This window comes from Pinus tabuliformis, chromosome 2_1, assembly GCF_031772625.1.
Source record: "Pinus tabuliformis cultivar Carrire ecotype Pingquan chromosome 2_1, CPIR1, whole genome shotgun sequence".
NCBI classification, from domain to species: domain Eukaryota; kingdom Viridiplantae; phylum Streptophyta; class Pinopsida; order Pinales; family Pinaceae; genus Pinus; species Pinus tabuliformis.
Genome location: NC_142299.1, coordinates 424,126,782 through 424,149,503, shown reverse-complemented (window position 1 = coordinate 424,149,503; position 22,722 = coordinate 424,126,782). Strand labels below are relative to the sequence as shown.

Below are 22,722 nucleotides of genomic sequence, written 5' to 3'. Positions count from 1 at the left end.
TGGACGGAACAAATGAAGACACATCACCACTTATTCTTGTTGTAAAAAAATTGTTATTATAAACGAAATAGTATATGATTACAGATGCTATAAAAAAATGTTTTAGTGTCCGACACCTATTCATCTTTCCCTAATTTTTCCAATTCACAAAAAGACCGGAAGCTTAGCGGCATCTTTTCCCTAATCTTTCCAACTCACGAAAAGACCGGAAGCTTAGCCGCATCTTTTCCCTAATTTTTCCAACTCACGAAAAGACCGGAAGCTTAGCCGCATCTTTTCCCTAATTTTTCCAACTCACGAAGCTTACACGCATTTTCTCGAATGACATCTCTCATCGTTTCAGTCAAATTTTTAGCCACACGCCATTGTCTTTTCCCACTCTCACCATCCACCCAAGAATCCTAGGAGTCCATTTCTGCGTTTATCGCGGCAAGACCAGCAACTTCTTCCTTCACCCCTCTCCTCTCCTCTCCCGCTCAATACGGTGATTTCTCTATCCCTTCCTTCCGTGTTATTGCTGTGATTTCTCTATCCCTTCCTTATAAATATGTACATGTATCTAGCAACACAACTCACTCAACTTTGCAGGGCGTTTTGAGTTTCTGAGACGGAGAAATGGATCCTAAAGGCGTTGTTATTGTGATGCTACCGTGCTTCCTATTCATGGTGGTCACTCTAACTGTAAGTGCAGCAGCTGTTAATTTGAGTAATGATTCTGCTTCTTCTTCTGATGAATTTGATTTTAATGGACGTGCTGTGCTGGACGAGAAAAGTGACAAATTCCGATCATCAATGGACCGTCACGAGAAAAGGGATATTGAAGCTCTTCTGGCTTTTAAAAGACACATCAAATCGGATCCATCTGGAATGTTGTCCAACTGGAAAGCAGAGAACTCACAGCAGGTGTGCTCCTGGCATGGTATTACCTGCAGGAAACACACTAGAAGAGTTGTCGCTGTAATACTTCCTAATACCAGATTCGAGGATGCGGATCACGGATTGAATGGTACCCTTTCCCCATTTCTGGCCAACCTCTCCTTATTGCACACGCTGGATCTCTCTGGTAATTATTTTAGAGGAGGAATTCCAGCTGGATTCGCGCAGCTTAAAGCGCTGAGAATACTTGATCTTAGCTACAATCAGTACCTGGGAGGATCTATTCCAAAAGCACTGTGTAATTGCACACGCCTCAAATGGATCGACCTTTCAGGAAGCAACTTCACAGGGACCATACCAGCAGACTGTGGTCACCTGATCAGAAGCCTGTCTTATCTTGCCCTGTCGAGGAACAATTTCAGTGGTGCACTCCCTTCCACCTTGGGTTCGCTGAGAAGCCTGTCTTATCTTGACCTCTCATATAACAATTTCAATGGTGCACTCCCTTCCACCTTGGGTTCGCTGAGAAGCCTGTCTTATCTTGACCTGCGGGGGAACAATTTCAGTGGTGCACTCCCTTCCACCTTGGGTTCGCTGAGAAGCCTGTCTTATCTTGACCTCTCATATAACAATTTCAGTGGTCCTCTCCCTTCCACCTTAAGCTACATGAGAAACCTATCTGACCTTGACCTTTCATCTAACCATTTTAGTGGTCCAATCCCTTCGACTTTGGGTTCGCTGATAAACCTACATTATCTTGACCTTTCATCTAACCATTTTAGTGGTCCAATCCCTTCGACTTTGGGTTCGCTGGTAAACCTATTTGTTCTTGACCTTTCATCTAACCATTTTAGTGGTCCAATCCCTTCGACTTTGGGTTACCTAAGAAACCTAATTTTTCTTTTTCTCCAAACCAATTATTTAAATGGTCACATCCCTATGCATTTGGGCAATTTCACCGCAATTACGTCCCTGGATTTATCTGATAATACTTTGGATGGTAGAATACCAAATGAATTGGGGTTGTTGCATAACTTAGAGGAGCTTAGTTTAGAAGAAAACAAATTGTTTGGGAGCATACCATTTCAATTGGGTAATTTGAGCAATCTTGTGGTTATGACATTGCAAAATAATAATTTTAGTGGTGAAATTCCAAAGGATTTCGGAAATCTTAGTTCAATTCAATTTCTAAATTTAAATTCAAATAATTTAACTGCCATCCCATATAGCATAGGTCAATTAAAATCTCTTATGGTTTTGCACATAAACAATAACAATATTTATTGCCCTATTCCTAATACTATTATTGGTCTAGTTTCATTGAGGATTTTAGATCTATCTCAAAATAGTATAGAGGGACCAATTCCTAAGAGCTTTGGCAATTACACTTCTCTACAATGGCTAGATTTAAGTGCAAATAGGTTGACAGGGGAATTGCCTAATCACCTTGCATTATTCCATAACTTGGTGATATTAAATATTAGTTATAATAATATCCATGGTGATATTCCTAAATGGATTACAAATCTCACAAAGTTAAGTTACTTGAATTTATCCAACAATAAATTTAGTGGAAGAATGCCATTTCACCTTGAGAGACTTAGGGGATTTGCACCCAATGTATCTTCCCTTGGACAAAATAATGAAATAGATGACACAAACCCAATTCCAATTCCATATTTACTATCCGGATCCATTGTAATCATCGGATTTGCCAATGTTTATGTGGAAAACACTTTCTTTGATTTGTCTAACAACAATCTTGTAGGAGAAATACCTACAAGCATAGGGAGTATGAGCAGCTTGCGATGGCTAAATCTGTCTGGGAACCAATTTGAAGGGTCAATACCTACATCTCTTAGTAACATATCTGCTTTGGAGGTGTTGGACTTGGCCAAAAATAATTTGAGTGGAAAAATTCCTCAAGAACTCTCTAACTTACATTGGTTGCGGGTTCTAGATGTTTCATGTAACAGCTTATGTGGACCAATTCCAACAGGGACACAATTTTCAACTTTTGATGTGGCTTCATTTCAAAGTAATAAATGCTTATGGGGGTGTCCTATAGATCGATGTAGTAATCAAAAGGAAAACCCTATGATAGAGGGTAATAGTACTAGCAATAATCCTCATGTTAAAGTGGAATGGTTGAGTCGTGTAAATGAAAATATGTCATTGTTAGCATTGGGGATAGGAGCAGTGATTGGATTTGGGGGAGTTGTTGCTATGTTCATATTGTGGGAGAAAGCTAGGTTTTGGGTGTTAGCTTTAACCCCAAAAAAGCCACAAGTCTTTTATGGAGTGTATAGACTCCCTACATAGTAAGTAAGACATTGTATATCAGTACATCAAAACATGAATAAAAGGAACTAGTACCATGTGTTGTTATGTGCTATTATGAGATATATATGTGTGTCTGTTAAAATAGAAAATAAAAAAGACAAAATTGTAACTAATAAGCAAGAAAAAAATTCTTCTACAATTAAGTTATCATGCAAATCATAATACATATAAAATTAGATATTTAAAATTTTTGAATTTAAAAGAAAAATAATTCTCATTTCATAATACAAAATGATACTTATGAAACACAAAATTTTGATGTTTTATATAAATGTTTATATTATTAAATATAATATGGTCTAGTTTTTTTTTGATAGAAATGAAATATATATACTTTAAGTGTTTGAAAAAATAAAATAATTTATAATTTATTCAAACAAATGACTTTATTCTTGCATATATATTATTTTTGAAATATTTAAACAATATAAAAAATATATTTATAATTGAAGTTTAAAAAAAAGAAAAAGGTTGATTTATGTTTTTTATTATAAAGAAATATATAATGTTTTTTTATAATTATTATAGATTCGAAAGACATATAATTCTCTTTTATATTTATTGTGGATTTGAAAATTGATATTTCAAATATAGATTATTTTAATAAAAAACATAAATAAAATATTTTAATATTTACATTAATTAAAAAAATTTAATATTGATTGTTTATATACATAAATAAGATTAAGATTATTTAATATCAATTTTTTATATAAATAAAGCAAAATTGAAACTATTTGGAGTGATTGAATGGAATAATATTGAAATTCACACTAGTGACGTGACTAATTTTAATGTTAACATTACTAATCTTCCAACACTTTCCTTGATATATATATGAGATTCAAGTAAAAAAAATGTGTAATGTATTTTATTTTTAATATGAAGTTGGCAAGTGATGTGTGTAAGAGATTTATGGATTTATGTTTCCCTATTATTATCCAACTCAGTGACTCAAGAGCACCACTTTCTTTACCCACTCATGCCATCTGTCTCTGTACGTTCACTTGGCTTTTCCAACACAAGCACTGCTCTACGGATTTACAACGCCATTTTATCTGCACCTTATGTTTTCTTGCTCCAAAGTGGCTCCCAACGTTGCACTTTTTGTTTTTGGAATGCAATGAAACTGTTTTTACTTAAAAAGAAAAAAAAAATTCAATCCCATTCACATATCGATTCTATAAACAAATGTTTGATTTACAACTGCCATCAAAATTAAATTATTGATAACAAACCATACAAAAAAAATTAATGTCTTTATTTATAAGGAACCTCACAAATAGAAACCTCCAATAATAGCAAAATCTTAATTAAAATTTTGCACAGTAAATTTCTTTTACAAAAAATAGAAAATACAACACGGAAGTAAGAAGAAAATGTAAGTAGGAATAAAAAAGTAGGTTGGAATAAAATTGCATAACTAATACAAAGTAAATGTGTACTCATTGCTCTACTACCCTAGCCTTTACCCTTACTCAGGGCTCAGGGATTAACAACCCAATGGAATAATTTTAAAAATATTGGTATGATGAAAAACAAGATGGAAAGGAATATCCTAATTACAATGATTTGTTTTGATTTTCAGATAGACATGATCTCTGCATAGAGACAGATCAATAGTGCAATATGAGAAGGATTTGCTTGATATTTTCCAAACTGAGTTGACCTTCTCACGGTAAAAGATGTTAATCACATTGTTGAGAATATATGACTTGTTCTTAACATATTTCAGAATATTTTACAGGCATTGAAGAGAAATATTACTAAAAATAACTTGAGTTTAAATACCCTCTAATGAATATAATTTGGGATTTTCATGTTCATCACAACTCTCTCTCTCTCTCTCTCTCTCTCTCTCTCTATATATATATATATATATATATATATAACAAATAAGAAAAAAATTAACAATAATTTTTTTTGGAACAACTCTCTTTCTATATATATAACAAATAAGCAAAAAATTAGCAATATTTTTTTCCTTTTTGGAAAAACCGCATTTGAACAAATTATGTATAGAGACAAACACCTGCACAACAAAGATTTTGCAATACATATTCTTACGGCGGCCTGTGATGTTGATTTCTCTTATGTTGATAGTTGCTTCTGTCATTCTTTTACTTGATTGATTAAATTTGTCTTTTGCTTATTATTACTATGTCCTTCATCATCAAACAAATACCAAAACATGAAGATCATCAAAGACATGTAGGCTATAAGGCTAAAACCTCTCCTAGAGGGGAAAACCCAAACAAATCTCTCATTTTCTTTAGGAACCAAAAGAAATGAGACAACCAAGACCTTTTGACTAATAGTATGACCTCCTCCAATCCACCAACTCAACTTCCAAAGAATACTAGTAAATATCTCAAAAGTCAACATGAATGCATCTCCAATATCTAAGTCAAATGGAGTTTCGGCCTCTTTTGCAACTTCTGAAGTTCTCGGCCTATATCTTTAGTCCTACATCTTCACACATTTTCTTTAGTCATTCCACACGTGTGGATAGACCAAGAATACGCTAGTCTTGTTTATTCTTGTAATGGATTAGACCTTCCTTTCTAAGCATTTCACGCTTCTTTCTTCCTAAAATTGCAATTGAATTACTTCACGAGATTGATGTCATACTAGGTTGAAATATCTGCTTATATATAACCTTTTGTGGGGTCAAATCATCTTTAATGGATCCAACTTGCTTGATGAGGAAGCTGAGTTGCTTGATGAGGAAGATGACTTGGTGGAGGAGGAAATAGATACATTTTGATACACATATATTTTTCTTTCTTTGACATAGAGAGCCCAAGAAGGGTCTAGACATCGACAATAACTTATGAATCAACCCTATAAGCCTTCAAGGGAGGCTTGAACTAGAAACAAAAATACATAAAGCATGAAACCCATGCTTATAAATAAATTTTCTTTTACAATAAATTTTCCTTTTTCTTTCTTTTGACAAATATATTACATCATGACCGAAATACAATTATGAAGACCGATACTAGTTACATTTCTCAACACTGCCTCTTGACTAGGGAGGTATTCATAATTGTTCAACTGGTACTAGGTTGATCTCAATTTCAAATGTTCTTAGAAAGAGTACAACAACATACGTAATGCTTGGGATACCAACACTACCAAGGTATTCTCTCAACACAGACTAAGGTGTCATCTCGGAAATTGCCACTATAGGTACCATGAGGCTACAACAATGGTATCCATCCAACAAGATATAGATACCATCTAGTCCTCCATGCCTTGACACCAACCCTTATAGGGATCCAGGTATCAATACTAAACTTGAGCTCCACACAATACCCTCCCTCTAGGATCTAGACATCAACTGAGTTCTCAATATTAACCAGGCCATGCTATTTCCGTGACTCATAGCACACTACTTGTCCTTCTTTCATGAGAAATCCACCATGTCCTCTCTTGCAAGCATTTGTACACATTACCAACTCCTTGTTCAGATCCATAATCTTTAGCACTAGCGCATGTGTCAAAACTACTTAAGATACTCAAAACTAGCCTCACACTCTACCCATTCAAACTTCTTACCTTTCCTTTGCAATGATGTGATAGGATATGTAATGCATAGAAGTTCCTGATGAATCTCTTGTAGTAACCTGCCAATCCCATGAATGATCTCACCTCATCCACATTCTTAGGAGCTTCCCACTCCATGATGACCCTTATCTTTTCGGGATCAACTACTATGTTGCCTTCAGAGACAACATACCCCAAGCAATGTACCTCAGTGTGAAAGAAGTTGAATTTGCTAAGTTTAGCATACAATTGTTGTTCTTTTAGCAATCTCAACACTACTTCTAAATTCTCGACATGTTCTTCCTCATTCTTAGAATATATCAATATGTCATTAATAAATACAATAACAAACTGCCCTAGATAACGACACAACACACTATTCATCAAACATATAAATGTAGCTAGAGCATTAGTCAAATTGAATGGAAAAACAACAAACTCATAATGCCCATACCTAGTCCTGAATGTAGTCTTCAAGATATCCTCTTCCTTGATGTGTACCTGATGGTATCTTGATCTCAAGTTGATCATAAAGAACATTTATGCTCCCTTCAACTGATCAAACAAATCATCAATCCTCGACAAAGGGTACTTTTTCTTGATCATTACCTTGTTTAGCTTCCTGTAATCAATGAACAATCTAAGAGTACCATCTTTATTCTTTACAACTAACACTGGTGCGCCCTAAGGTGATACACTAGATCTAATGTATCCTTTATCAAGCATCTCCTTTAATTGCAACTTCAACTCTACAAACTTAGGTGTGCTCATCCTATAATGTGGTTTTGATGTTGGAGCTGCCCGTGGCACCAACTCAATAGAAAAATATAGCTCCCTATGAGGTGGAAACCCTATAATGTCCTCTAGGAATACATACTGAAACCGCTATAAAACTGGGTACATGCTTAACACATCTACATCCTCAACCTCCTTAAATTTATCACTAGAGATGTACACTGCAAACATCACACGACCTTTTCTGCAACTATGCTTAGCCTGAATAGCAGTAACCATCCTCACCAATGTAGTCTCCTTCTTTCCTTGCAAAGTCCTCTATTACCCACCATCATCCACACACTCAATGGACTTGTCAAATCAATCCACTCTAGTTATTTAAAGGTATATCCAATGCATACCCAAAAGCATACTATATGATCCTAATGGAAATACATTCAACTATGTTGTTGTAGGCATACCATTTAACTCAAATGTGCAAACTATTACCCAATGGTGAACTCACTACTTTGTACCTATAGCCAACCATAACAACCAATATTTTTCATGCACTTCTTTTCTCAAACCACACTTATCCACTGGGTCAGGATAACTATAGTTAGATCCAGGATCAATTAAAATAGAAACAACTTGATCACAAAACTTACCATCCATCTCAATGATCGATGCTTGATGATCCACCTATCTATTTTCCACAATAGCATAGATCTGAGGAATGCTATGACCAACATCACCAACTGTATGTGCCTCCCGAGCACTATAGATCTGGGGTCTACCACCACTCTGATACTACGGACAATCCCTCTTACGATGATCCTTACCACATATCCAACATTAAAATGGTTCCCTACCACCGCCTCTAGACTGCTGCTCTCCATGTCCCTTCTTAGTTGTATTGAACCTCTTATAAGGAACTACATTTTATTTCTCACTTGCATCTTGTGACCTTCCTCTCTTTGGTGGCCATTTTCCTTTAGCTTTGTCATTTCTTTTCAAGTCATGTTTAGGCTCAAATTTTCACTTCGACTACTCATAAAAATGTTCCAACTTTCGGATGGCCTCCTCCGATGATCTAGGCTCATCAAACTCAATCCTACCTCTGTACGCTACTGGAAGTCTAATGATGAATCCCTGAACCTTGGCCTTCTCCTCCTTGAGGTAAGGAACTTATCTTAACAACTCCAAAAATCTTCTAGAATACTCCTCATATGTCATAGAACCCATCCGCAACTCATAAAACGCATTAGCTTTGTCATTATAATACCTCTCTGACAAGTACTTCTTCTTGAAGATCCTTTCAAATGCATGCCAAGTCAAATCCCCCTCATGTATACCTTTTAAATTCTTCACATCTTCCCCCCAAATATCACTTTACCTTTGAGACTGAAAGTGGCGATCTTTGCTTTCATGTTTTCTGAATAATCATGCAATCAGAATAATTTCTTCATACCAAGAAATCGTGCCTTTGCATCCTAGGATTTCTTCATCTCTCCATCAAAGGTAGGTGGATTTTCTTTCTTAAACTCATCTGGAAAGTATTCCCTATCACTCCCCCTGTTTATCACCTCTCCTACCCAAAGAGTCCAACAACTTGCCATCTCTCACTGTGTTAGATCTATCTGACTTGCGTCCACCAAGAGACTCACTTCCATATGCCCCATTAGTTTTGTCCTCCTATCCATGGCTTATATGTAGTGGCCCTTATTGTTGCAATTCTAACAAACTCTAAAGAAGTATTGAATTAAAATTTGTTTGTTTCTCTTGTGTCTGCATGATTTTGTCATTGTCTGCTTTGCAACTCCTTATTTCTTCCTTCAAGCTTCTCAATGTTTCTACCCAGTTAGAAGAGTTCCCCACACCATGCTACCCATATGATTCATAGGGAGATTCTATGTAGTCTACCACCTTGTTATCCATTTGATCTCTTTTCTACAAGGCATACTATGTCAACTAAACCAAATCACAATAAACCAATGTAACTTAGCATAATTTGAGGAGGATACATTTTCTAAAAGATCATCAAATAAGTGTGATACATGTATAACATAAACATAATAGCATATAAACATCTATTAAATAAGTGCATCAACACATAAATATCACTCTAATTAGGGTCCATTTATGAATGCAAGGCCATATCAACAATGCATGCTATGACCTCATGTATGACAAAAACCATTACTCCAATGTACACATTGCTACATGGAACTATCAACATGCATAAGAAATTCCTAATCAATTACACATACGCATGAATGCATGTAGTCGAGCATAAGAGATCGATTCTTGTAACCAACCTACAAGACATATACATGTAATCAAACAATTAAGAATGTAACCTAACATACAAGGATGTAATCAAGTTGCATATAAGCATGTAATCAGTCATATACTTCTAACCATTCATTCCGCAAAATCAACATCAAGTTCCTCATGAAAACCTTACTACAATAATGATCAATCATTATGCAATGCAACAAGCACATGGAATGAAAGTGTAAGTGACACACATGCAACTAACATGCATTCATGACCAAGCACCTTCACCCAAGGAGAGCACATCCACGCTCTGATACCAATATGTAACACCCCCTCCTCCTAGGTTTATCTAAGCAATTGTCCATACGGGGTAAACATGCGACGAGAGGTGCCAGTATAAGGTATTCAAACTCCTTGGTGACCTTAAGGAAATGGAATCGACATAACACATCAACCAAACCCATCTACATCTGCAACAACACCCACAGAAGTCATGTCAGCCACTCAAACATCTTGTCCCTGAGTCCCACTAATGTTTTAAGCCTTTTAACCCTAGTTCGCTCTCATGCTATAGGTATGACAGCGTCAAAAACCAAAAGTCGCTCTCACAAGCCTATGTGCCAACGTCCATGGACTCTTTTCAGTAGATGTGTGCTAATGTCCTCAAGATTTGAGCCACTTTTGTAGCCCAGAATCCTGGCCTTTGACCAGAACTTGTTATAACCTTCAGAATCCATCAAAGTCATGAGGACAATACTAATAAATCAAAATCAACCTCAGGATTAGTTCTCAACATCCCCAACCAACACTAACATTCTGTCAAAAACTTGGCATCAATGCAACCTACAGTTTTATGATACAAGACGGAGCATGAACGACTGGAAGCACTTATGAAATATAACCAGAAGGATCACCACCTTCTCCATTGAACTGTTATAACAGCAATTAGGTCTTGCATCCATCATTTTAGTAATGACAAGTAAATACATGAAATAACCATGATCTGAACCAGTCATATAACCATGCTTATAATTAGCATAAAACCATATAAATATTAGAGATATGACAACCATTAAATCCACATATGAACAAGTGCAAAAGTAAGAGAAATTAGCTTTTATTAATCATAGGAAAATCCAACCAGGCTTGGGACTTCCATGTACCACCCGACCGTAGACATGGTTGAACCAAAACTCTCTTTCATCCTGTCACCCTCGTGCCATATTCCAAGCATGAATGTGGTATCTCATAGAACAACCAATCCAATAACAACTAAGGGAATCTAGAGTTTAAACCACCTCCACCCTCATCAAACCGTAATCACACCAAAACCAGTCCTTCGGTCACAACCGAACCAAACTTGGAATTCCATCATAATCCATCACTATCCTTGAGGATTTTTTCATCTCCTTGTCTCTCCAGCTTTACTGCAATCCAATCCTGGATCACTAGGCCCTAAACCGAGACCTGTCTATCAAGCTTTACCGCAATCCAAACCCATATCACTAGGCCCTAAACCGAGACTTCTCCCTCAAGCTTTACTATGTATCTAGCCAAAACTGGTCAAGGGATTCCTAGGCCTTTGGGAATGAAACTTGAGACCACGTCTGCCCTAGATTCTGAAATCCATCTGACAAACCAACGCTCAAAAACTGAAGTAGACATCCCAACACCATGTAATACGGAAAAAGCCAAGGCTAGGTTAAAAGCCACTATCATAACCTGGAAAAACCATACCACTGACAGCAAGAGAACCATACACCAACATGCAAAGTCATGCATGTCCAAACGAGCTAGAAAATCACACATGGAAAAGGTTACGTGCAAGTATTCTTGTTGAAGCTGTTGATGGGCCTATAAATTAGACATAAATTAAGGCCCATCTAGCCATCCTTCAACACAATAAACCTCTCTTTTTTCATTATATAACGTATTTTTAACTTTAATATGTTCATTAGGAAGATTTATGGATAATTTCATATTTGTGCCTAATATTATTTATTTTTGTAGAATATTGTCAAAACAATAAGCAGAGTATGAAGATTTAGAGGAGGAGATAATTTAGGCACTTTCTCCCTACCATAGTAGGATCAATATTGGATAATAAATCAACAAGGTATTATAAAATTATTGCACAAATTTTGGAGCTCCAATGATTGAGAAAATCTAGGAATATGTTCCCTGTCATTTATTGCATATTCTTATTGTTGGGAACTAGATCCAGTATTTGAGGGATTTTGGAGGGGATATATTCCTCCTTTCATGGAGAAATCTTCCTAATCATTTTGTATGAGTACCAATTCAAATTTGCCTATAGGGGTTGGTTTTTCTTAGTCTTCTTATGGAGAACACTTGTATTTTTGCAACTCCACTTTCATTTCTTGCTGGGATGTAATTTTATTTATGGAAACAATGAATATTGGTACCATTTTCACGTTCTAAATTTTGGTCTTCTTCATAGGACTCTGATTTTCCTTGGGCTTTGCCATCCCAGTATCCTCAGATCCCTTTTGTATAATTTAATTCTCTTCCTTTTGCTTTTTATTCACATGCATCTCTTGTTCTTGTTTTTTCCTATTTTTGCATTTAGTATTAATTATTTCTTGTTGTAGGATTAGGTTAAATGGTTGAAGTAAGTTCTTTTGCAAGATCATAGGTATGTTTTCACATTTGGAACAACTTTGGAATGTCATAGTAATTATTTAGCTACTTGGATTAGTTTGTTTATTCCCAAATCTAAATTTTTGGAAGTCCCTTGTGGCAAATAGTAGTAATTTTCTGCTATTTTTTAGAACATGCTAATGGGATTCAATTGAGTTGATTCCACTTGAATTAGATCATAAAACTATTTAAATTAATAAAAAAAATTACCCCATTTCATTTTCACTTTATTAGGTTAGGAATTTGATAGATTAACTAGCTCACTAGTTATCGAATTTTTAGATTTTAGACTAGTAATTTTCTACCTTTTTTAACATGTGTTAGCAGCAATATTTTTGAGTGATTCTAGTTGGAAGGGAGACCTAAAACATGCTATTCAATACAAAAAAATGTCCCATCCAATTTGGATTTGATTTACTTGGTCATGCAATCAATTATATCTTCTCGTAGCAAATCCCGTAACTTCTTGTAGGAGCACCTATAACTTCCTGTACCACTCTTCCAGCATGAATATATTTGCCCAAATTTTCTCAAAAATATTGGCTTTTGTCCCTTAGGGTTGAATCATAACCCCTAGGCTCTAAATCCATGACTAAATACCACTTAGGAATTGCCTTTTTACCCTTGCAAAACATCTCAACAATTTGGGTTAATGGACAGATTTATGAATTGGATAATACAATAATGATTTTCTTGACTTTCAAATCCAATGAACTCTGTCAATGGATCTAAAATCTTTGAAATGCAATGATTGATATTTAGTTCATTATCTTTAATTTATGCAATTAAAATAATTTTCCTTTCCTGTAATAGGTTAAGGTTTCCATTTCAAGCATTTCCATTACAACAATTAATTTAGGATTTGATTTCATTACATTCACTTCATTCATGACAGTGAAAGAAGGACACATTGTATGTTGCACATATAGTGTCGATACCTCTTAAGTTTGTACGAACCCTAGGTTGATAATTAAAGTTGGTAGCCATGGGAGTTGCAACATTCTTGTTGCAATACTGAGGCTCATCACTTTTTGGCGTTGTTTTTGAGGAGGTGTCCCCCAATTTGATGACATGGTGCAATAAGAGCCACATCACCATTCATTTTTACACATAGAAGAAGAAGAAGTGACAGAGGAGGTAGGAGAAACAGATGGAGATGATGACAATGAAGAAGGTCCTCTTGGATTTCCCATTCAAGATATTGATGTTAGTGTGCATATGAAAAACACCCCTCCATCTTTTCTTCCAAACTTCCATGGTATGAGGTTAGAGGATCTGGAAACCTTTCTCTTTAAACATGAAATTGTTTTTAAATCTTATGGTTACATATTAAACACTCAAAAATTGAGATTGTTTCCAGAAACATTGAAAGATAGAGCTCTTAAATGGTTCATGAGTTTAGGGACTAATTCAATAAGATCATGGACTGATATGAAAAATATATTTCTAGAAAAATATGAAGATCATGATCTTAAAGAAGAAATCCTTAGAATGAATAAAAAAGAAGATGAGAGCCTTGAGGATATAATAGAGATATTCGTGTATAATTTTAAGAGGGAAAAATTACATCATTTAGGATATCACACACTAAAACCCCTCCTACTTAGAACAATTAGGGATGACTGGATTGATATTCTTGATCTCATGAGTAGAGGTGATGTATAACAATTATCATTTGAAGAAGTTTGTGAAACATGCAAACACATGTCAAGAGGAAGGGAAAGAGTAAGTAAATAAGCATCAAGACCAATAAGTCAAGCTAAACATGGAAATTTATTTGATGACTTTAAAATAGAAATTATTAGCATTCTAAGTGAACAAGTAGAAATGTTAAGAGTGAAAGATGAGGAAAAAGAAGGTGCTGATATTTTTGTTTTCCATGTAGAATCACATTCAATTAAATATTTTCCATCATTACCAAGGTTGAAGGAAGTTTACCAAGAGGACAATGGAGCAAGTCAATCACAAAAGAAACTATGTTATGTAGCTTCAAGAGGACCATGGAAGCCTAGTCAACCTGGTATGATGCAAGAACCTAATTCACAATTTCAAGGTTATGCACATCCATCTCAAAGTAATTGGAACACACCCTTTCCTTGGAAACTTTGGCCATATCAACCCCAAAACCAATATTAGCAACAAGGTTGCTAAGGACCTTATGAGAGAAATCCACAATATCCTCAACATTATCCTCAATAACCTCCATACCCAACTCCATTCTATCCCTACCATCTGCCTCCACCACAACCACAACCTCAACCACATCCATCTCAAAGATCCACTCCTGCTCAACTCCCTGTACTACCATTTCCAAACCCACACAAGGAAGTAGCTCAACCCACTTACAATGTTGAGGCACAACACTTCCAAACATATCTTCTTGATCTAAATGGTATTCATCTTAGATCAAGAAAGGTATTGCAAAAAAGATTCTATTGATGTGATTGAAGGACAACATCCAAAAGAAGAAGATTCAAATGAGGAGACCAAAGGATTGGGGGCTGAAATTGAAGGTGAGAAGGCATCACAATCAGATATTAAGGGAGTTACATCATGTTCACCATTAGATCCTCTATTTGTTCAAGAGAATAATCAGCAAAAAGAAGAAAATATGAATTTCATGGAAGAAGAAGACATCCAAGATGATCCAAATTAGCAAGTGGACCAGGGGCCTCACGATTAAATTGAAATATGGTTCCATGCAATCATTAATTTGCAACAACACACTCTTCTTCAACCATTCCTAATCTCATCTCAGTGAAAGCATTTGGTCTCTTACATTCAGGTACATGTCAAAGAATATGTTTCGAGCCTACACATGATTTTATCTGTCATCCAGTTATGCAAGTGGCTCCATTGGAAGTATTCCTACACATTGTATGTTGCAAATATAGTGTTGATACCTCTTAAGTTTGTACGAACCCCAGGTTGATAATTAAAGTTCTTCACCTTGGGAGTTGCAACATTCTTGTTGTAGTACTGAGGTTCATCAGCGATTTGATCCTACTTTTCCTTCCTTGATATTTTATTTTCTTCCTTTCCCTTTGCTTGCTTTTCCTTCCTTGCTCCAAAGCTAGAGGGCTCCAAGAAAACTCTAAGTGACCAAGAGTGAGAGAGAGAGAGAGAATAATGAGAGAGCTCCAAACTTGAACTGACAAAAGGTTTGAAAAAATATTGCCCACTCATCCTCATAAGCCCATTTATGAGTGAGGCCTCTAATTTCTTCATTTTCCATTATTTTCCTTGAATTTCCTCCTCACATGCAACCTATGAACTTTCACCTTACTTTTCTCATAATTTTCTTTATTTTCATAAATAAATGTGCTAAAAATGTCTTTTTTCCTTTTAATGCCTTTGTCTTAGCCCTTGCCAATTTCCTTAGCCAAAAACACACATCCATTTATGCCCACTAGGATATCTTTGCCCAACATTCAACTTGAAATAAGCGTCCCTTAACCGTGGTCTTATTTTTCCTTTATTAAATTTTATTACATGAACTTTTCACCAGGGCTGTTACAGTAGGGAACTTTTGTGTAGGGAAAACAATGGCCAACTTGCATAGGTACATGTATTGGTCCAAGATGCAAGAATAGGTAGCTAGGTTCACAAGAGGATACATGCTTTATTGTACCAAGCTTAGTAATAGGAAACAATGTCTAGATCATCCCACTACTACATATAGTAATAAATTTCGATAAAATAGAATGACAGTTTGGCTAAATTGGTTGTAGACTAAAAAATTATAAGAATTAATTCGTTTATTTAATTAATTTTAAACCAGGCCCACGTTTGTCAGTATTGCAATGAGATATCTCCACATTGTCATAATTATGATGATATTCTCTGTATCGTAGTAAGGAAGACGATATTCAACAACTATCACATTATAAACAAAAATCCCCTTTTTGACCGATCATTTCTATTCATTGAGCTATTAATCGAATGGTTGGTCACTTTTGACTAGTCAATTTTAACTTTGTCAACTATCATCAAAATTTTGATGGTATGTAAATTTATAAATATGTTTCTCTTAAGAGACGTTGTGACAATTTCACTATAACTACAATGGTTCTAAAAGGTTATAAGGTCTTTTTGTCATAAAAGAAATATTTTTCCTTATTATATATATCAATTGCATTACAAAATATAATTGATCTAGTACACCACTCATTTTATAACATTATCATCTCATAACTTGTTAGTGGGGAAAAATGTCAAAAAAAATTACTGGGGAAAAAAAATCAAGGGGATGATGGCAGATGTTATTTCCCTTATTCTAAATGTGTCGGCTTACATCACGTAAGAGTTTTAAAAGAAACAACTAAAATACATTGTAGGGAAATATGGGCACATTGAAGGGGGATTGAAGGAATATCATTCGTTGGTTAGCTATATATTCATTACCTATTGTGTTTATATTAAGCACATTTGTAAAATTTTATATTGTTATAACCCTTTTTTATGCAGACTAATTTTATATGATGCTATGTAATTATAAAATCAAGCTAGCCCCCCTAGTCAGTGTTGGAATGCCCCAAGTAGTAGTAGAAATGATGTTGTACAAGATGAGGAACATGGAGAAAATATTGAAGATCAAGTTAATGATCCTATGGAAGAAGTTGACAATAATAACATAGTTCAAGATGATGGGACAAATGAATTGATCCAAGACTTGTTCGCTCGACTAGTCAATTATCAGGATGAGGAAAATGATGATAATATTCTTGATGAAACTCTATTAGAAAGGAAATGACACCACTTTACGAAGGCTCAAGACAAAATATTCTCTCTTCTACATGATTGTTGGTGAGCTTAAAAGGGTTAAATAATAGTTTCTCAAACACTTGTATGACACATATCCTAAGGTATGTAATATGTTTTATCACATATTATATAGAGGTTTATTTTTTCCCTTTCTTTGTGTTAATTAATGTGTAAAATAAGAATTAAATATTTATGGTTAATATTGTTTACACTAACTAGTGATTTTTTATGTTATAGATTGCTAGGTGAAATTATGTTATTGTCGCCAAATATTTTACCTTACTGAGATTTATATGCCATTATGAAATAAATTGGAGTGGAGTATCAAGCTATAGATGCATGCTCTAATGATCATATATTATATTATGGAAAACATGCTTCCAAAAAAGTTGCCCATAATGTTAGAGCAGTAGATATCGAACCCGATCAAATAACAAAAATGGTGCCTCGAAAGGTTCTTTTCCATTTTTCCAATAATTCCACATTTGCAGTGATTGTTCATGTACAAAAGTATAGCATACTTTATGGATTGCCATGCACGAAATAGAAGTGGAGAGGGTGTTCTTCAAATGCCTACAGATGGTTATGATTTAGGGAAATTGAGGGAAAATGCTCGCTTTATAAAGATGAAGCTCATAATGTCAGGATTTCATTGGCAGTTGATGGCTTTAATCCATTTGGAGATCTCAAGTCCATCTACTCAGTGTGGCCAATTTTTGTTATAAAAAATAACCTTCCTCCTTAGATTTCAATAAAGAGGGAGCACATAATGTTGACAATGATTGTTATAGGTATTTCTTTACAGTAATTTTTCAAATGCAACATTTTCATTTCTCTTATGTGTTTCGTAATGTGTTATATTTGTTTATTTTCTTATATGTATACATATCATGGTAGTAATTATATCTAATTTCAAACAATTAGGTAACCACCAAGTTAAACATATGAATGCATATATCAAGCCTCTTATCAACGAGTTACTAAAGTTATGGGTCAACATCACTATGTATGACATCTATAAACCTATAAGGTAGAGGAAATTTCAATTCCATGGAATACTTGTATGAACAATTCATGATGCTCCAGGACTAACACATTTTGGTGGTAATGTTCCAATATTTCACTTTAATAATATATAATTATTTGAAGATACAACACATGTTTTTAAAATAATTGCTTTATATAATTGACATTAATACATTAAAGGAACTATGGAATCCACCTCAAGATAATGAGCTTCATCTCTATGTTTGCTAATAAAAGCATTAGGTAGCATGTAGAATCCCAATGAGGCATCAATTAATGGCTCGTCATTGAATATGGATGGATTGATAGGATTGCAGTGAGACATTTCATAAATGGGTGCAGTACTGTGACCCATTACATACTTTGGAATATCTCTTAAATTGTTTATTTGCCTGGGTTTCCTTGTAATAGTGGTTGTCATGTTATGCATTACATGAATGTTCTCTAGGGGGTGCGGTGTTGCCAAGTACAATTGAATCATGGGTTGGTGGGGCAATGGAAAGAGGACCTGCACCCCCATTTTCCCACCTTAGTCACCCCATCTGCAGATAGTAAATGACCTATTTATTATTGTTGGATAGTTGATTAATGTCAGTAAATTACACAAGTCATAAATGTTGAGTTTTTAAGTAATCATATGATTCATGGCAACTATATAGATGAGATGGTCCATTGTGAGACTTTGATATTGTAGCAGGGTGCTAATTATTGCATAAAATGGTACAATGTAAGAAGATCCTATGAAATGGGAAGAAGAAAATAAAAATGAGGAAGACAATATTATGTTAGTAGAGGATAAGATGGTGTTGCACAAGGAAACTTTTTTGCTAAACTTGTTGGAAATATAACTAGTTCCAGTCTTCATAATTGTTGTTGTACTCATTTCAACATGTATTCTATGCAACAAATAAGAGAAGAAAAGAAAAAGTTATTATTCTAAATCATGGGTTTCATGCTCATTATTCATGGTATTGTACGTAAAAGCATGTTCGTTATTCTTCTAAGGTTTTTTTAGGTCATATGAGTTATTGTTCTGAGTCAAGAAAGTCAACATCATGTTTATAAGACCTTACTGGGAAAAATGTAATTGGATAAAGAATTATTTTGAGCCTAGAAAATCCAGGAAACTCCAAAAGTACAATTCAGACCTAGCACCTTTAGGTCAGCCTAAAGGAGGCAATTCAACCCTTTAGAAAAGCTATAAATACAAGCACTTCAACCTCATTTGTCTCTCACTCACTCACAAGTTCAATTTCAAGAAGGAAGTTCGACCTGTAGCTGGGAAGCAGGAGAAAAAGATAGAAAAGGTCTAAAAGAAGAAAGGAAGGAAGGAAATCTTATTTTTGGGCTCACTGTCTCACACACATGTGAAGGACTAGTGTTTATGCACCTTCCAAGAAGGTTGAAATCGCAGGTCTGAGTTGTATCAAGTAGCTGTGAGAGAAAGATATTTTGTTTTAACTTGGTTGACCTTGGAGGATTTCTTGAAGGGTTGAGTTAGATTTTCTACAACATCTACAGGGCTCAAGTTGTAGGTCGAAGTAGTAGTACTGAAGTTGGAAAGTCTAAGTTTCAATGTCAAGCTGGTTGAGGCTGGATCAGGGAAAGAGTTGACTAGAAAGGTTGACTTGGTACTTGGAGGAGGATTTAGTCTAGGGATTGGCTCTTCGTTGTCTCTTTTGAAGCAAATTCTATAAGAAGAGAAGACTTTTCCCTCGGAGGGGTTTTTTTCCCTCGTTGAGAGCCTAATTTATGTGTCCTCTGTTGCTACTATTTTTTTTCTTGATATTTTTTTGATGAAAAGATCTAAATAAAGAACACAATAATACTACCTAAATTCACAAGAAAACATTAAGGTTAAGAAAAATTGGAATTAATAGCTGCCACTTTGTATTTTTCCAACAAAACTAAGGGAAGGGGAATAAAGTACCGTTCATGAAGTGTTGACATGGAAGTTGTAAGATGTAGGAATAAGAGGAACCCATGAAGAAATGAATGGTTGAAGAATTAAGAGACTAAATAATGGTTGAGGCTACAATGCTCTTTGGCTTGACAACCCAATGATCTTTGAAATTTAGAGGAAGAGGGAATTGAGGCTAGTTTTGTAATATTTATGTAGAAAATGATTAATAAATAACGAAAAGAGACTAAGCACATTGTTAGTGATTTTTTCCTTTGAGTCTCCACATTTAATTTATGATATTTATAGGATGATGTCATTATTTATTACAACCAATGATCTATCAATTTTTGTTGTGCATACTTAATTAACATCATTAAATGATATAGGTCATACACGTTGTTGGGGTTTTGTATAATCATGGGATTCATGAAGACAATTTGTTGTGCATACTTAATTAACATCATCAAATGATATAGGTCATACAAGTTGTTGGGGTTTTGTATAATCATGGGATTCATGAAGACTATGTAGAAGTGGTTCATTATAAAAAAATTGACATTGTAGAAAATGGTTTTTCTTGTATCACTTTCTCACACCTACACACAATTAGTACTACAATTTCCTTAAAAGTTTTATATTAAACTACATTTGAAAGTTTCAAGTTATTTCATAAATTTTATTGAAGTAATGGTTGATTTTCCTTGAATTTCTCACATTTGTACTTAATTTAATGACATTATTTTCGTTTCTTTATTATTTCCTTTCAATTTTTCAACTCATTTAAAAAAAAAAATCGTAGTAATAATTTTTTTAGTTTTTTATAATTTTCTCACATCTATACCTAAATCTATACCCAAATTTGATGACATAAAAAATATTACTACTAACCTGATTATATATATAAAATGGTTGGTACACATTGATAGCCATCCAAACATTTACATCATGATATCTCAAATTTCCAAAGTTAAAAAAAATCATACAAAAATAACTAAATTATAATTTTATTTAAAATGATTACCTTTAATTATAAAAATGATTGATCTCTGAATTAAACACACACACACACACACATATATATATAGTTAAAAAATAGATAACAAAATTCTTAACTATGGATATTGTCCCCCACTTTATTATGGAGAGTCTTAACTTGTAAATTGAGTTTGTTACAATACCATGGGCGAGTCTTAACTTGTAAATTGAGTTTGTTACAATACCATGGGCCAATACCATGGCTCACTAATACCACATTGCCCAAAAAGCCATAGCTGAGATTGATATGAAACATGTTAATATGCCTTTTTTTAATTAATCATTTTGATTAAAAGAGTAAATAGAATATAACTACTTTTGAGATAAATCTCAGTCTTTGTTTTATGGCTATTTCAAAATATTTGTGGAAGTTAAAACTATATCACTCACTTAATAATTATTGATAATTAAATGAAAATTTTAAAGTCTTATTCTGAATGTTATCACCATAATTACATTAAAAAAAATAAAAAAAATCAAATACCAATAAAAGATATAAAATTGATAAAAACATTTAAACTATGACATTATTCATAACTTAAGAATGAGAATGTAAACAATGTGCCATAATTATATAAAAAAATAATCAAATACCAATAATAAATTTAAAATTGATAAGAACATTTAAACTATGACATTATTTATAACGTAAGCATGAGAATGTAAACGATGTGTCATGGTAGTCTGGAATGTGGCCTTTTTTTCAAAAATTTGACGTGAGGAGTGCTTGAATCTTGTTTTTGAGGTGGAAATAGATTCAACACCAACAAAAATAGCTAGACACCCAAAATCTTAAAGCTTAACAACTATAACTTAAATTTCCAAAAATATTCATAAAATTTATAATCAAAATCATGCTGAAATTTCCATTATTTTCTATCAAAAATTATACCTCATTAAACTATACCATTATAAAGTAAATACACCACCTCAACTTAAACATATAAAACATTAAACAACGTTTTTAATTTGATGTGAATGTAATTTTTTCCAATGTTATGTGAATGTAATTTTGTCCAATGGCATCTTAACCACACGCCATTGTCTTCACAGTCAAATTTTTACCCACAGGCCATTGTGATTTCCCACTCTGTTACACCATTTCCGCTGCCTTGTCACTTGTCTTTTCCCACTCTCACTACCTACCCAAGAATCCTAGGAGTTACTTTATCTTTCTATCTCCCGCTCTATACGGCAGTTTCCGCATTTGTACGGCAATTTCAGCATTTATCGCTGCAAGACCAGCGGTCAATACCGCAACTTCTTCTTCACCCCTCTCCTCTCCCGCTCAAAACGCCCCTTTCTATATCTCCTTCTTCTGTGTTATTGCTGCGAGGCTTTAGGCTACAAAAGTAGTTTTCTTTATAAATATGTAAATGGATATGAATACATATGAATTTTTTTTATTAATCAATTTAATTAAAAGAGTAGAAAGGGCACAACTCTTTTTGAGATACAGCGCAATCTTTATTTTATAGCTATTTTAAAATATTTGTGGAAATTAAAATATATCACTCACTTTATAATTATAGATAACTAAATTAAAATATTAAAATCTTATTCTAAAATAA

At 34.2% G+C, this 22,722-nt stretch overlaps 1 protein-coding gene across 1 annotated transcript; it reads left to right on the top strand.

The window, feature by feature from the left end:
• Nucleotides 1-464: 464 nt before the first annotated feature.
• LOC149200707 (uncharacterized) lies at nucleotides 465-22,494 on the top strand. The gene is made up of 2 exons (XM_089401040.1): nucleotides 465-1,753; nucleotides 22,376-22,494. Exons 1-2 carry the CDS (start codon nucleotides 616-618, stop codon nucleotides 22,492-22,494), a joined length of 1,257 nt encoding a protein of 418 aa, XP_089257166.1. The 5' UTR covers nucleotides 465-615.
• The last annotated feature ends 228 nt before the right edge of the window (nucleotides 22,495-22,722 follow it).

Excerpts from the sequence above, each read along its gene's own strand:
- LOC149200707 (XM_089401040.1), top strand. The coding sequence starts at position 616 with ATGGATCCTAAAGGCGTTGTTATTGTGATGCTACCGTGCTTCCTATTC. Across the intron at positions 1,754-22,375 it reads TCCAATCCCTTCGACTTTGG|CATTTATCGCTGCAAGACCA; the intron begins GTTACCTAAGAA and ends CGGCAATTTCAG.